The sequence below is a fragment of the Halichoerus grypus genome, chromosome 10 (assembly GCF_964656455.1).
Source record: "Halichoerus grypus chromosome 10, mHalGry1.hap1.1, whole genome shotgun sequence".
NCBI lineage: Eukaryota > Metazoa > Chordata > Mammalia > Carnivora > Phocidae > Halichoerus > Halichoerus grypus.
In genome coordinates, this window is record NC_135721.1 from 787737 (window position 1) to 800807 (window position 13071).

Sequence of the window (13071 nt, forward strand, 5' to 3'; positions counted from 1 at the left end):
TGGCCGTGCTGTTGGCTGGAAACGTGGGGGCTTGGTCTCCCCGTGCATCTCTGTGCCTGCAGGCACAAGTCCGTGTCGGGGTGCTGAGACCTGCCCGCCTGTGCCCGCAGAGGGGGCGCTGAGCAGAGCCGTCTCTCCGGACACGGCTGGTCCGCCCCGGGTTCTCCTCCAGGGAGTCCGTGCTGATCTTTCCAGTGAGCGGACCTGAATCTCACAGCTCGACGTGTCGTTGGGAGGCAGCAGGCTGCGGCATGCCTGGAGACCGGGGCGGGTGGGGGGCCGCTCCCGGGCTCAGATGGAGTGTATGGCGCAGCACCTCGCACACACGGCTGAGGAGTGCATGCACACGTGCAGAGTGCTCGCACAGCTCGGCCTGTCCTGGCCAGCCCGGCATGAACATGACCCGGCTTATCCCGTCCTCAGCTGCGGGGACCTGGAGCATCGGCCCTTGTGCCACCTGGGACTTGCCCTGAATGCTTGCTCCTGCACGCATGCACCTGCTGCCCTGTCCAGCCCCCAAGTCGCACTGTCTCAGGCTCATGCACTCTTTCTGCTCGCTCTTGGTCTCTGCTTGCTCCTTACCTACTGCGGGGCCCTTGTCTGTGGCTGCCTTGGCCGGGCAGCACGGCTGCCGCCTTATGGACTGTCGTCCAGCAGACTGCGATCTGGTCCAGGATTCGGGGATAAAGCTGTGTGATCTTGGGCAGGTCACCAACCCTCTCTGGTCTGCTCGCGCCCCACACATCAAGTCGGAGTCAAGTCCGGCACCCGCTGGAAGAACGGGCCCGTAGAGGCTGCACCACTCTTCTCCTGTCCTGGCAGCTTCCATTCCTGCTGGCCTCTGCTGAACTTGTGGTGTGTTTTCACATTCAAGCCCCAGAGGGGCACGTCTGACTGGCTGGCACGGTCCTTGAGGGCAGGGACCCCTGTCTGCGCCAGGGAATGTGAGGCTTGGAAGACACTGACGTACTGGCCAGGGGCCCCCCGGGTGGGGGGCGGAGGAGACCCCCAGCACCGACTCAGGGAAGGGCTGGGCCGTCCATTTCACCTGTAGCCGTGGTCACCAGCGGGCCTCCATGGGACCTGGGTTCCTGCACCCAGGAGGTGTGCACAGGAAAGGGCCTTGTCAACAACTGTTGGAAAACTAGGTAAACCCGTTAGGCGTCTTTCTGGGGGGTTCTCCCAAGTTGTATTGCTCCCCAAGGGGGTACAGCTCGCGTTACCACACGTGACCCAGCAAGGCATGCGTGAACTTAATCCCAGCCTCCCAGAGATACATGCCAGGAAAGTCACGGGTCTGTAAGTCCCCTCGAAGCTCCCCAAGTATGCTTCTGTGCGTCCAGTCGTCAGAGCCTGAGACTCTGGTCCTGCAGGTGTGGGTGAGGTGCGTGGTCCCCACACCGCTTTAGTCCACGGTCACGATTTCTTTGGGGGTATTTATTTGATATAAACAGAGGAAATAGAAGAATCTAGTCTAATTTTTACCTGTACATTCATCTGTTTCCTCATTTGAGTCTTGCTTGAATGAAATTCATGGGTAAATAGTAAATAAGTATAACTGAGGGGGCTATTTTTGATAATTTTAGTCAAAATCGGCTCCTTAGAGATCACGCATTCACTGTATTTACTACTGGAACATTCTTAAAAAGCATCTAAAAGCTGCAAGGACAGGCCTTGTGGGTGGATCTCTGCATTAATGACCCTGAACTGAAGGGGAAATTCAATTTTCTAGACATTTGGTTCTAGCATGGTGCTTAGGAGGCCCCACGTCATCTCTGGAAGGAGTCTGGTGGCGTCGGCCGGCCGCCGAGCTCTGCCGGGATGCCTGAGTCCCTCTCAGACCGGAGAGCTCCAGCTGTTCACAACGCCCCACGCAGGCGGGCACCTGGCCCTGCGTAGACCCACCTATCCCTGTGCAGGGGGGCGGGGGGCTCGGCTTGAAGTGAGTGTCCCCCCGGGTATTGTGTCTAGATTCGTGTCCTAGAGTGGGCCTCCAAAACCTGTTTTAAATGTGCTGACCTACCTGGGAAGACGTAACGAAGCAAGGACACAGCCTCCCTCACGGCTCCTTCATGGCTGGCTGAGTCAGGAGATCTGTTGACACATGAGTTCGGAGCCATTCATTCTGTGCTCGCTTGGGCAGCTCACAGAAGATGAGCACGGCGCCTGCACAGGATGGCACGCGGATGAGACCAATCGTTCCAGGAGATCCTGATGCGTCTGACTCTCGAGTTAAACCTGCTGCTTTTTCCTCATACCTGGGTTTACGAGGCTCAGTTGCAGGTATGGAATCCAGCTGGTATCTCAGACGTGGGTGACTTCTGCCGCAGCACGGTGCATGGCGTCCCTGCAGGCCGCCGTGCGGCTGGGGCCGGAGGTGCAGGCGGGGGCCGGGCCGGGCCGGGGGCACTGCCCCATGAGCACAGCCTCGTCTGCTGAGACCGGCCCCCTTTGTGTTGTCTTAGGACAGAACTAACACTCGCAGACTGGTTACCACAACACGGCGCCATGCCCGCACGGGGCCTCTCCACCCTCCCCTGGTCTCCCTGTCTCTCTCTGTCTCTCTCGGTCTCTGTCTCCCTGTCTCTGTGTCTCTCTGACCAGCGTCTCTGCCGTGACCTGACTTCGGGTTCCCCAGAGACAGAGCCCTGCCTTAGTCGCAGGGAGCCTCCCTCCCGGACCCCTCCTAGGGTTGCCCTGGTGTCCAGGTCTCTTTGAAACAAAGGTACTTCCTAGCTGCTGTTTCTTTTGTGGCCCCTCCTCATTCAGGATCTCTGCAGAAGGTGACCACCCAGGTCCCCGTGCCCATCTCAGGGTCACCAGCAGCGACTTCCTGTGATCAAGAGGGTTTTGTTGATGGAAAGAGAAGCGTGAGGCCCCTTGGAGCTAATTTGGTTCTCGCTGTTACTTAAAAAGAGACGGCACAGCCCGGGTCTAGGAAGATGAGTCTAGGAAGTAGTTTCCAGGATGCGGGGCGCTGGGAGGCAGAGTGAGCCCCGCACGTGTTCACCAGTAGCCTCGGGTTTAACGAAGCCGGATGTTAACGAACTTTGTGTGCATCTCTCCAAAAACTGAAATATGAAGTTGCAGTCACCCTCGAAAAAGCAGGGAGTGCAACCCTCTGAATCCTTAAATGTAAAAATAAAATGGTTCATTACATAATATGGCATCTCTGGGCAGGCTGTGAAGCTGCAGAATCCAGGGAATTTGGGAAGCACACCCACCCCACAGCCGTGAGAGGAAAATGCCCCCGTTTCCTGAGACGGAGCATGATGGGGGGTGTATGGGTGAGGGCTGGGTGTTCCTCAGCTTGAAACACCCGACAATGTCCAAAGGAGATGCTCGAGTAGAGATGGAATCACCTGTGTCCGGTTCTGGGAAGAGATCTGGCGGGCAGCATCCGTGCATGGATGTCCCTGGGGCTGAGGCCACATGAGCCCTGATACCCTTCTCAGTGGGTTCTTCATGTTGCAAGAGGGAGAAGCCACCTATATCCCTTTCCCAGTGGCAGTCGGTCCTAGTCACCCACACGGAGAAATGAAACGGCGAAGGCGGTGGTATTTATAAATATTCCATCCCCAAATTAGAGTGAGTTCACTTGATTCATTTGCATGCTTCTTAATGTCTTCATGTAATTTAAAAATTCCTGGTGACCTAAACTGTCGGTGCTAAATATCACCTATAAAATCAGAATAAAGTAAATGCTCCCTGAAGAGGGTTGTAGTGAGGTTAAAATAAGGTGATTTATGTGGGAGTTGTCTGTACTGATGAAATGCTAGAAGCGCACTCGGTATTTTCTGTGATCACAAAGAAGATGCTCTTTGACTATTGGTTGAATAATCCATAATATAAGTATTGGCAGGTAGTAAAGCCTAGTGGTTGTGCTGTGTGTTTGGAAATGCCATCAAATTCTCTCTAAAGAGAATATAAAGGAAAAATCAACACTTTAGGTTTTTTGGGGGATGGGGAGAGTAAGCCAAGAAATCTCGAAGTGTTTCCTGGCTGAAACCCGTAAATAACAAAGAGCAAATTCCACAAGACAGCAAAGACAGTCTACTTAGGAGTGTTCAGTCCTTTGTGGTTCAAAGGGAAGGGGTGACAGCAGGTGTAGCAGGCTGGATCCAGGTGCAGAGAGAAGGCATGGCCTGTGGCGCACTCCCTGCCCACAGTTCTGCACTGTGATTTCTCCATGGGATGTGGATGCTCCATTCCCAGACCTTTGGAAAGATTTTCAAGAGTTCACATCTTTTAAGGTAGAAATGGTAGCAGCTCCCTTTCTACTTTAATTAGATGCAAAAAACAGGTATGTAAATATTTTACCATTAAAATTGAGTATTTTGAAAACTTTTGTGTCCCTGTTGGGTTTGCGTGTCCAGGAGTTAGGTAGAGACCAAGAAAAAATCTGGAACACAAAAATGTCAAAGTCAGAAAATGAAAGCAAACCTTCATGGCTCTTTCTGCCATTCCGTGTGTATGTGATGCTGTAGGACAGAGTTTCACACCCATTTCCAAACATACGTTGGAATCCGCACGTCAGAGTCCACACAGTAATTTCCTGGGAAGTGATAGGCCAGGGCGTAGTTCTCTTGGCAGCTGATTTTCTTGGCCGCCGGACACGATGCTCTGGGTAGAAACAGCGGGTGTGTGTAGTCCTTCTGTGGTCCCGTGATGACGTCTCTGTCCTTCGTGAGCCTGAGCCCCTGCACTCTGGACCTCACGAAAGGCCCTCAGGGTTTTCTCCCCCCTTCTGTGGGACAGGCTGGCTGAGGGGCTGGACTTGGTATTGTTCTTCTCCGGGGCAGCGAGGCTCTGATGAAACCCCAGCAGGGGTGGCTCTGGCTAACCCGCCTCCCCGAGGTTCTTGGGAAGAACGGTGCTCTGGGGTATTTCAGAAGGCTCCAACGGGACTTTTCCCCAGTGTTTTCTGTGGGACCTGGTTGAGCTCCTGGAGGTAAATCTCACAGTGTCGTGGGGCCTCCCCGACCCCGTGATTGGGTCGCCCTGCAGTTTTTAACTTGGGGTGGCCCACACTGAGCCCCCAGCAGTCTGCTAATGACAGTGGTTTTCCTGCTAGTGTGGATCCCCGCAGTGGACTCCACTACCCAGGCTCTGCTCTGGGAGGCTGTGCTGACCTGTCTTGGGGCCACGGTGTGCCCTGTGTCCTCCCTTATGGATCCGGGAAGCGTCTGTTCAGGTTTTCCCTTGTTACATAAGAGCAGTGACTTCCAAGCTCCTTATGCACAATGAGAAACATGCTAACTTTTTAAATAAAAAAAAAAGCAAACTTTACCATTACTTAACATTATGATGCCAGTTTAAACGAATCATTTTCATGCATTATTCAAAATAACAAAGGCGTACTTTTAAAAGGGGACTGGAGAGCTTTTATAAGACAAGGAAGAAGTTTCACTCTGAAAACACTAGGGAAAGAGTGGTTTTGTGGAATAAGCTGTGAACTGCTTCTCATGAGCTGTAGGCGGTAAGCTGAGCCTGCCTGTGCTGTCTGGGCAACTGGGGGAGTGCTGGTCACCCTCGAGTCCACAGTGTCCTCCGTGGGGACAGGGGCACGTCCCACAGGCTCATGGTAAACACTGCGGACCTGCGTCTGTATATTCTTTTTGTTTTATTTTATTATGTCGGTCACCGTACAGCACATCACTGGTGTTTGATGTGGGGATCCACCATCCACGTTCTCGTGTAACACCCAGCGCTCCACGCAGCACGTGCCCTCCCTCATGCCCACCACCGGGCCAACCCGTCCCCCACCCCCTCCCCTCATTTCTCCCTTCCTTCTCCTAGTGTCCTCCACGCTATTCCTTATGTTCCACAGATAAGTGAAACCATGTGATAATTGACTTTCTCTGCTGACTTATTTCACTTAGCATAATCTCCTCCAGGCCCACCCATGTTGATGTAAAAGTTGGGTGTTCATCCTTTCTGATGGCTGAGTAATATTCCATTGTATATATGGACCACATCTTCTTTATCCATTCATCTGTTGAAGGGCATCTCGGCTCTTTCCACAGTTTGGCTATTGCGGACATTGCTGCTGTGAACATTGGGGTGCATATGGCCCTTCTTTTCACTACATCTGTGTCTTTGGGGTAAATACCCAGGAGTGCAATTGCTGGGTCACAGGGCAGCTCTATTTTTAAATTTTTGAGGAACCTCCACACTGTTTTCCAAAGTGGCTGTACCAACTTGCATTCCCACCAACAGTGTAAGAGGGTTCCCCTGTCTCCACAACCTCTCCAACATTTGTTGTTTCTCTCCTTGTCCATTTTGGCCATTCTAACTGGTGTAAGGTGGTATCTCAGTGTGGTTTTGATTTGGATTTCCCTGATGGCCAATGATGATGAACACTTTTTCATGTGTCTGTTAGCCATTTGTATGTCTTCTTCAGAGAAGTGTCTTTTCATATCTTCTGCCCACTTTTTGACTTGATTATTTGTTTTTTGGGTGTTGAGTTTGAGAAGTTCTTTATAGATCTTGGATACCAGCCCTTTATCTGTAGTGTCATTTGCAAATATCTTCTCCCATTCTGTGGGTTGCCTCTTTGTTGTGTTGACTGTTTCCTTTGCTGTGCAGAAGCTTTTTATCTTGATGAAGTCCCAAAAGTTCATTTTTGCTTTTGTTTCACCAGCTTTTGGAGATGTATCTTGAAAGAAGTTGCTGTGGCCGATGACAAAGAGGTTACTGCCTATGTTCTCCTCTAGGATTCTGATGGATTCCTGCCTCACATTGAGGTCTTTCATCCACTTTGAGTTTATCTTTGTGAATGGTGTTAGAGAATGGTCGAGTGTCATTCTTCTGCATGTGGCTGTCCAACTTTCCCAGCACCATTTATTGAAGAGACTGTCTTTTTTCCGCTGCATGTTTTTTCCTGCTTGTCCAAGATTATTTGACCGTAGAGCTGAGGGTCCACACCTGGGCTCTCTACTCTGCTCCGTTGGTCTACATGGAAATCAATGGAAATCAATGCATCTGTATATTCATAACTATGTTTGAAAACTCTGAAACATTTAAATTTAACATGGAATTTTGCTATTAGTATTTAGCAACTTCTCCTTTTAAAAGCAATACACGAAATATGGCAAGTGAATTTATTCCTAAATATTTACAGATAATTTGAGTCAGACCTTGGACGTTGTATCCTGGAGCTGGTGACAATTTGCCAATAACAATTTCTACTTTGCCCAAATCTGTAACAACCATATGTGAAGTTTTTAATGTCTGTGTATTTATTTATGCTATGGTGACATAAAACATGAGGTTTCTGAATCTGAGACAGACTACTAGTGACTCACCGCACATCTTCGGGCCCGTTTCTGGGCGCGGACCCCCCAGGCGGTGCAGCGAGCACCGACGTGCTCTGCACGGACAGAGGTTTGAGAAGGGAGGGCACCCGTGGCACAAGAGAGAGACTGTACCTCACTGGCCGTATAAACAAGGGCTCTCTTGGGAGAGGAGAGGCTGCTGCTCATCACCCTGTGGAATGAGACCAGATCGCTCCAGAAGGCAAATGTCCCTGACCAGTCACTATCTCTGTACCCACTTATCCAACCTTCCTCCCAGGGGATTTTGCTCAGAAAGCCTGACCACACTCACAGAGCCTGTGTCTCAACACTTCAAGTCAGAATACTTGAATACATTTTCAGAAGGTCCAAAGATTCTCTGACAAATAATTTAGGAAGAGCTGAAAGAGAAAGTCCTATACTCCAGGATGGTTTCTGAGCTCCATCAAGACGAGGCAAAGGGATGACATTGAAGCAAAAGAGGGAAAAGAAGGACAGAGGGCTGGAAGAGAGACGGGGGAGGGGAGGGCCATCAGCATTTTCCATCTCGGGTGGGCGTCCGGTGCAGAGGAAGCAGAACCCAGAGGTGGGGGCTGGCCCAGGACTCCCAGGCTCTGGGAGGTGCTCCCAAGTGTGGATTAAAGCCAGGATAATTCTCATCATTCTGCTCTTCTTCCTGCCAGCCTGTTATTTCTGACTTGCAAATTGGAATCTGAGAAAACGTGAGCTACTCATGTTTTCAAACATCATTAAAATGTGTTAATAACAGTCAATTTTATAGCATCTTACAGCACTAACATATAAATTATGTAGCCGTTACCTGTGGACATGCAGGAAATACTAGAGGCAATTTTAAGAATGTCAATTAGGCAAATATATTCTATCATTTAATTTTTTTACCTGAAAAGAAATAATTTAATTGAAGATTTGTAGACTGAAGAAATATTAGACAGTTGTATATCAAATACAGAATTATTCTGTGTCACCTCTGGGGCTGCACTGAAAGTGTTCCACAATAATATCAAAAGACGCCAAGATATTACATCTTATAGTCTAAAATTTCTGCAACATTTCAAGTCAAATATGGTCGCATAAAATAGAAACTGTTAACTCTCATGACTTGGGAAAAGTAGCAGTGGCATGTGGTTACAAATGTTCACTCTGATCATCCCCTTTTCGTTGCCAGCTGGCTGGAAAAATTGAGGTGTCAGCATGGATCGTTTTTCCTTTTCCTGATTTCTGAGTCATCAGGAATGAGTGTAAGGATCAAGGGATCACATCCCATCCCCGTCCCCTGGAAGCATTTATCCAGAGACAGGCAGGTGTGGTGATGGCTCCGAATGCCAGTCTGCATCCCTCTCTCACTATCAGGAGATCTTAGCCCTCCTGAGAAACCGTGCACATTGCTCACGCTGGCTGCATCTGAGGACCTCTGATGTAAGGAGGTTACGTCAGGGAGCATCTAGTTTGCAAAGCAAGGAGTTCTGACTGAATATGCATCTCTGTGTAAATAAGGTTTTCCTAGTTCACTCTCCATCCTTCCTCCCCCCTACCGTCTGTCTGTCTGCCTTTCCTTGTAAAAGGGGTCAGGCTTTTTACCCTTGGATTGTTCTCTTAAGACCTCACCACAACAGAGTCATCACCGGCGCATATTTTTAAGACAAAGTTCTGATCAGGTCGGGCTGGGGTGGGACCTGAGATTCTGCATTTCTAGCAAGCTCCCAGGTAATGCTGATGCTGCTGGGTCACATGGCCTCATAATTCAAGAGCCCTTTTTAATACATCAATAATAAATTTACTTGAAAGTCAAGATCTCTGAGCCCCACGCCACACTTGCTAAATCTGAATCAGGTGGTGCCAGGAACATGCCTTGTAACGGGCTTCGCAGGGGATTCCTGGCTGTGCTCAGGTTTAGTTCAAAACTCTAGGAATGTCTGCTTCAGAAATTTCATCCCATCACTGACCGCTGTCCTCCAAACCTCTAATTTTGAACTTTATATTTACCTTCTAATTACACGTATATATGTGGATACACACACTGGTATATAATTTTTCACTTTACTAATTTAGTAGATGCTGATCTTGTTGTCCCGGGAACAACCGTGTCCTAAATCATTCCAGCCTGTGAGATGGTTGGGTTTAGTGTTGGGTTGGCACAGCCCAGACAGTTTCCAGAGTTATAACTAATTTAAAAAAGGTGAAAGGAGCCCGAAGGGCATCATGGATATTTTGGAGGTAATTTGCGTCAAACAAAAGCAGGAATACTTTGTGCTTTTTCTGAATCAGAGAAGCGTTCATGTGGCAAAGCTTGAGGACGGCAAACCCACACACTGACGTGAGCCTCTATGGTGCCAGGTCCCAGCAGCGAGGAAGCTAATAAGGGGGAACGTTCTGAATAATGTAATTTTTTTCTTTGTATTTTCATGATTCTTCAAAAATAAGCAGCATTGTTGTAACTGGAAAAGTTAAAAATTGTGTCCACATGCATCCTGCAGCCTCCAAGCTCCACTGTACCCCAAATCACCTTCCAGTTATCACTCTAACTGACCTTCTTGCCGTTGTAGCTGTTGTATTCTACCTTTCGCATTTTTAATCACAGGAGTAAGGACTTACTCTGGGTCAGTTGATACTAAGTGGCCACATGTCCCTGTGATTCTTGTGTCATTAACTCTTCGGTGAAATGTTCCGAGGTGATGGGTTTGAAATGCCTGGTTGCCTCCCGGTGTTTCTATAGCGGAACGATTTCAAGAAGGTCACCACTTAGTACATCAGGTACTTCCAACATTTCAAAGACACCGTGAACCGTGATTAGTTTCATTTTTTATTTGTATGTTTAATGGCTGGAAAGTAAGTGCAGGGTGAGCAATAAAAACCAAATTTGTTACAGTGTTGACCATTTCAGATTTTATGTGTGAAATATTCTAGTGTAGAGATCATACATGCGAACGTGAATTGTCAGCCATAAAACAGCACTCAAAAATCAGATGATTTGGGACACCTGGGTGGCTCAGTCGGTGAAGCCTCTGCCTTCGGCTCAGGTCATGATCTCAGGGTCCTGGGATCGAGTCCCACATCCGGCTCCCTGCTCATGGGGAGTCTGCTTCTCCCTCTCCCTCTGCTGCTCCCCCTGCTTGTGTATGCACACACTCTCTCTCTTTCTTTCTGTCAAATAAATAAAATCTTTAAAAAAAATCAGATGATTTGATCATTATTATCATTAAAATAGTTGTAAAACGCAATGTCAGGCCAATCAAAAACATGTTCAGTTAAATTGATGAGCTAATAAGTTTGTATTATTCCTGGAATGGAACAGACTAGTGAGTTTAGTCCTAAATCACAAGACTGGACACACACACTTCAGGTCACATTCCAGCAAACACACAGACTCACGCACGCTCACACACAAACTGGTCACCCTCCTAAGTTCTCTAAATTTGACCTAAAATTCCTCCTGAATTCAGTGTCAGTCTGAGTCAGTGTAGAATCCAAAATGAATTCTGCAGCTGTACCTGAATGCGTGTGATAGATGAGCCCCTACCTTACCAGCTTGTGCTGTGCCCCAACGGAGGTGAGCACAGGTGACTCAAATCCACGGCCACGTGAAGGTTTAGTGTTCCTACCATCCTACTCACGGCTTCGAATTTAATTAAGGTAAAGACTCACTCCATTGCTGTAAATGTTTACAATTTTCCAATTAAAAGTAGCATGTTTGTTTCCATGTATACTTAACAATCTTTCCATCTTTCCTGAGGTATGATTGACAAAACCGCAGTACCTCTAAAGTGTACAACGAGGTAGTTTGATGTGTGCGTACACCCTACACTGAAGTGACATGCCCATTATCTCACATAGTAGGAGAACGCTTGTGGTTTATGTGTATGTTTTATATTTCTTACAGGTTAGCACATTAGACTGGGTACAAGCAGAAAAAACCTACAACCTCTGTGAGGTACTATTTAAACTTCACAAGGTAGGTGTTCTTTGCACATGAGTGCTTTCATATAAATAAGATGTGCCTTTGGGTTCAAAGAGTCCACTGGAGTAGTAAGATAACCTGAAAATCTTCTGTATTCATCCCATTTTCGCATCCTCACAGTTGCCATCCTGTTGTTCATGAAGGTGGATGGGTGGGTCGGTAGGCAGATGGATGGATGGGTGGATGGATGGAAGAGTGGATGGGTGGGTGGGTAGATGGGTGAGTGGATGGGTGGGCGGGCAGATGGGTGGGTGGGTGGATGGATGGTGTGTGCACAAGTGTGTATGTGCACGTGTGCTGGAGAGAGGGTATTTTAGTTGCCTCCACTTACAGTAAGGTGTTCCAGAATCTTTGGTTATTATTGTCCTTGTCATTGTTTTTAATATATCAGATAAAAACCTGAGTCCTAACAGCTTTCTTATCAGCCACTGAGCTGGCCAGAATGGCTAATCAAATAGTTGCCTGCTATTATAGGGAAAGCACTCACTGGCTAAGGAAGGGCAAAGTGTTACCTGTAACATGCATCCCAAGCTTTTGTATCATCCAGTTTAGTTGAATACTTCCAAAGTAGTGAATCCATTGCAGCAGAATCAGTTCTCAGTTTCTGCTGGGCTGACGCCTCCCCCGGGGCATGTGGGGTTGGGGGCGAGGGTCAGGGCTTCCCGTGAGTCCTGGTGGGACTCCTGCTTGCTTGCAGTGGTCATGTGTTGCTAGATTGGAGATGAAGGCAACTGGGTGAATGTGGATTCCATCAAGTTGCACAAGCCTCAGAGACACAGTTATCCCACTGGTGGACTTTTAGCAGATCTCAGGCTAGTAGAGAATTCTTTAAAACACTAAATTATACAAAAAGGTTGGGAAGTGGAACCTGAGATGGAAAATGAGGGGAAGAAAGTCAGTCCTGGTCACTGAGCCGGCTCAGGTGAAGGCAGATGGTCCCTGGGGGAGTCAGTCCCACCCCTCCCTGGTGGCCTGGGGGCAGTTGCGGTGGGCCCAGGCCTGCTCCCAGCTGTGGCTTGTGCCCAGGCTGGTTGGGAGGCCGTGTGTCTGGCCTCCGGTTGCTGCTCAGGGAGAACCCAGGGCTGTCACCACAGGTCGTGGGGGCAGAGTCGCAGGCAACTGTCCTCAGCCCCCCACGTGCAGACCACTGAGATCAGGCCGGCCCACAGCATACAGGCAGCGGGGGGATGGTTGAGTACCACCAAGGGTTTGTGGTTGTGTGTGAAGCGCGTGCTCTAGAGTTCGACGGGCTGACTCCACCCCTTGAAATTTTATTTGATTTCTTTACGCCTCAGTTACGTCATCTGCAGAATGAAAGCAGTACTGGTATTCTCTATTGTACGATCCTCTCTGCAGGGTTGTGTTAATTCAGTGTGATGCTGTCGCTCTGGCCGTAGTGAAGTCCTCACTCAGCACAGCCTCCCGGGCATATGTGAGGTCCCTTCCAGTCCAGTGCGTCCTAGGAGCTGGGACTCACCAGCACCGCAGTCCGGGGCAGTGTGCTGCCGGTGACTCCGTCCTGTCCTACAGAAGTCACCTGGCGGGAGCTTTAACACAGAGCTAAAGATTCCATTTTGTATGAGATGTGGCCCAGACATCTGTCTTCATTCTTTAGGCTTCCATGGTGATGTTAATATGCATCTAAATCTCAAAACTACTAGTGCGTGCCAGGCAGTGTTTGCGGCTTGACAAGTACTTGTAAATAAACACCATTTTATTGCACTAACACATCCCTTTGAGTCATTAGATATTAAGCTAGATAGAACCTCAGTGATCAGAGGTGTTGTTGGACTAACACTC

The 13071-nt window shown here is 48.8% G+C and overlaps 1 protein-coding gene across 6 annotated transcripts in view; it reads left to right on the forward strand.

The window, feature by feature from the left end:
* Nucleotides 1-13071, forward strand: part of SNTG2 (syntrophin gamma 2) — a 218882-nt gene that overhangs the window by 147154 nt on the left and 58657 nt on the right. For all 6 annotated transcript variants that reach the window (XM_078055883.1, XM_078055885.1, XM_078055884.1 and 3 more), the window contains one exon: nt 11194-11265. In XM_078055883.1, coding sequence (XP_077912009.1) covers nt 11194-11265 — 72 coding nt within the window. The remainder of the gene's footprint in view (nt 1-11193; nt 11266-13071) is intronic.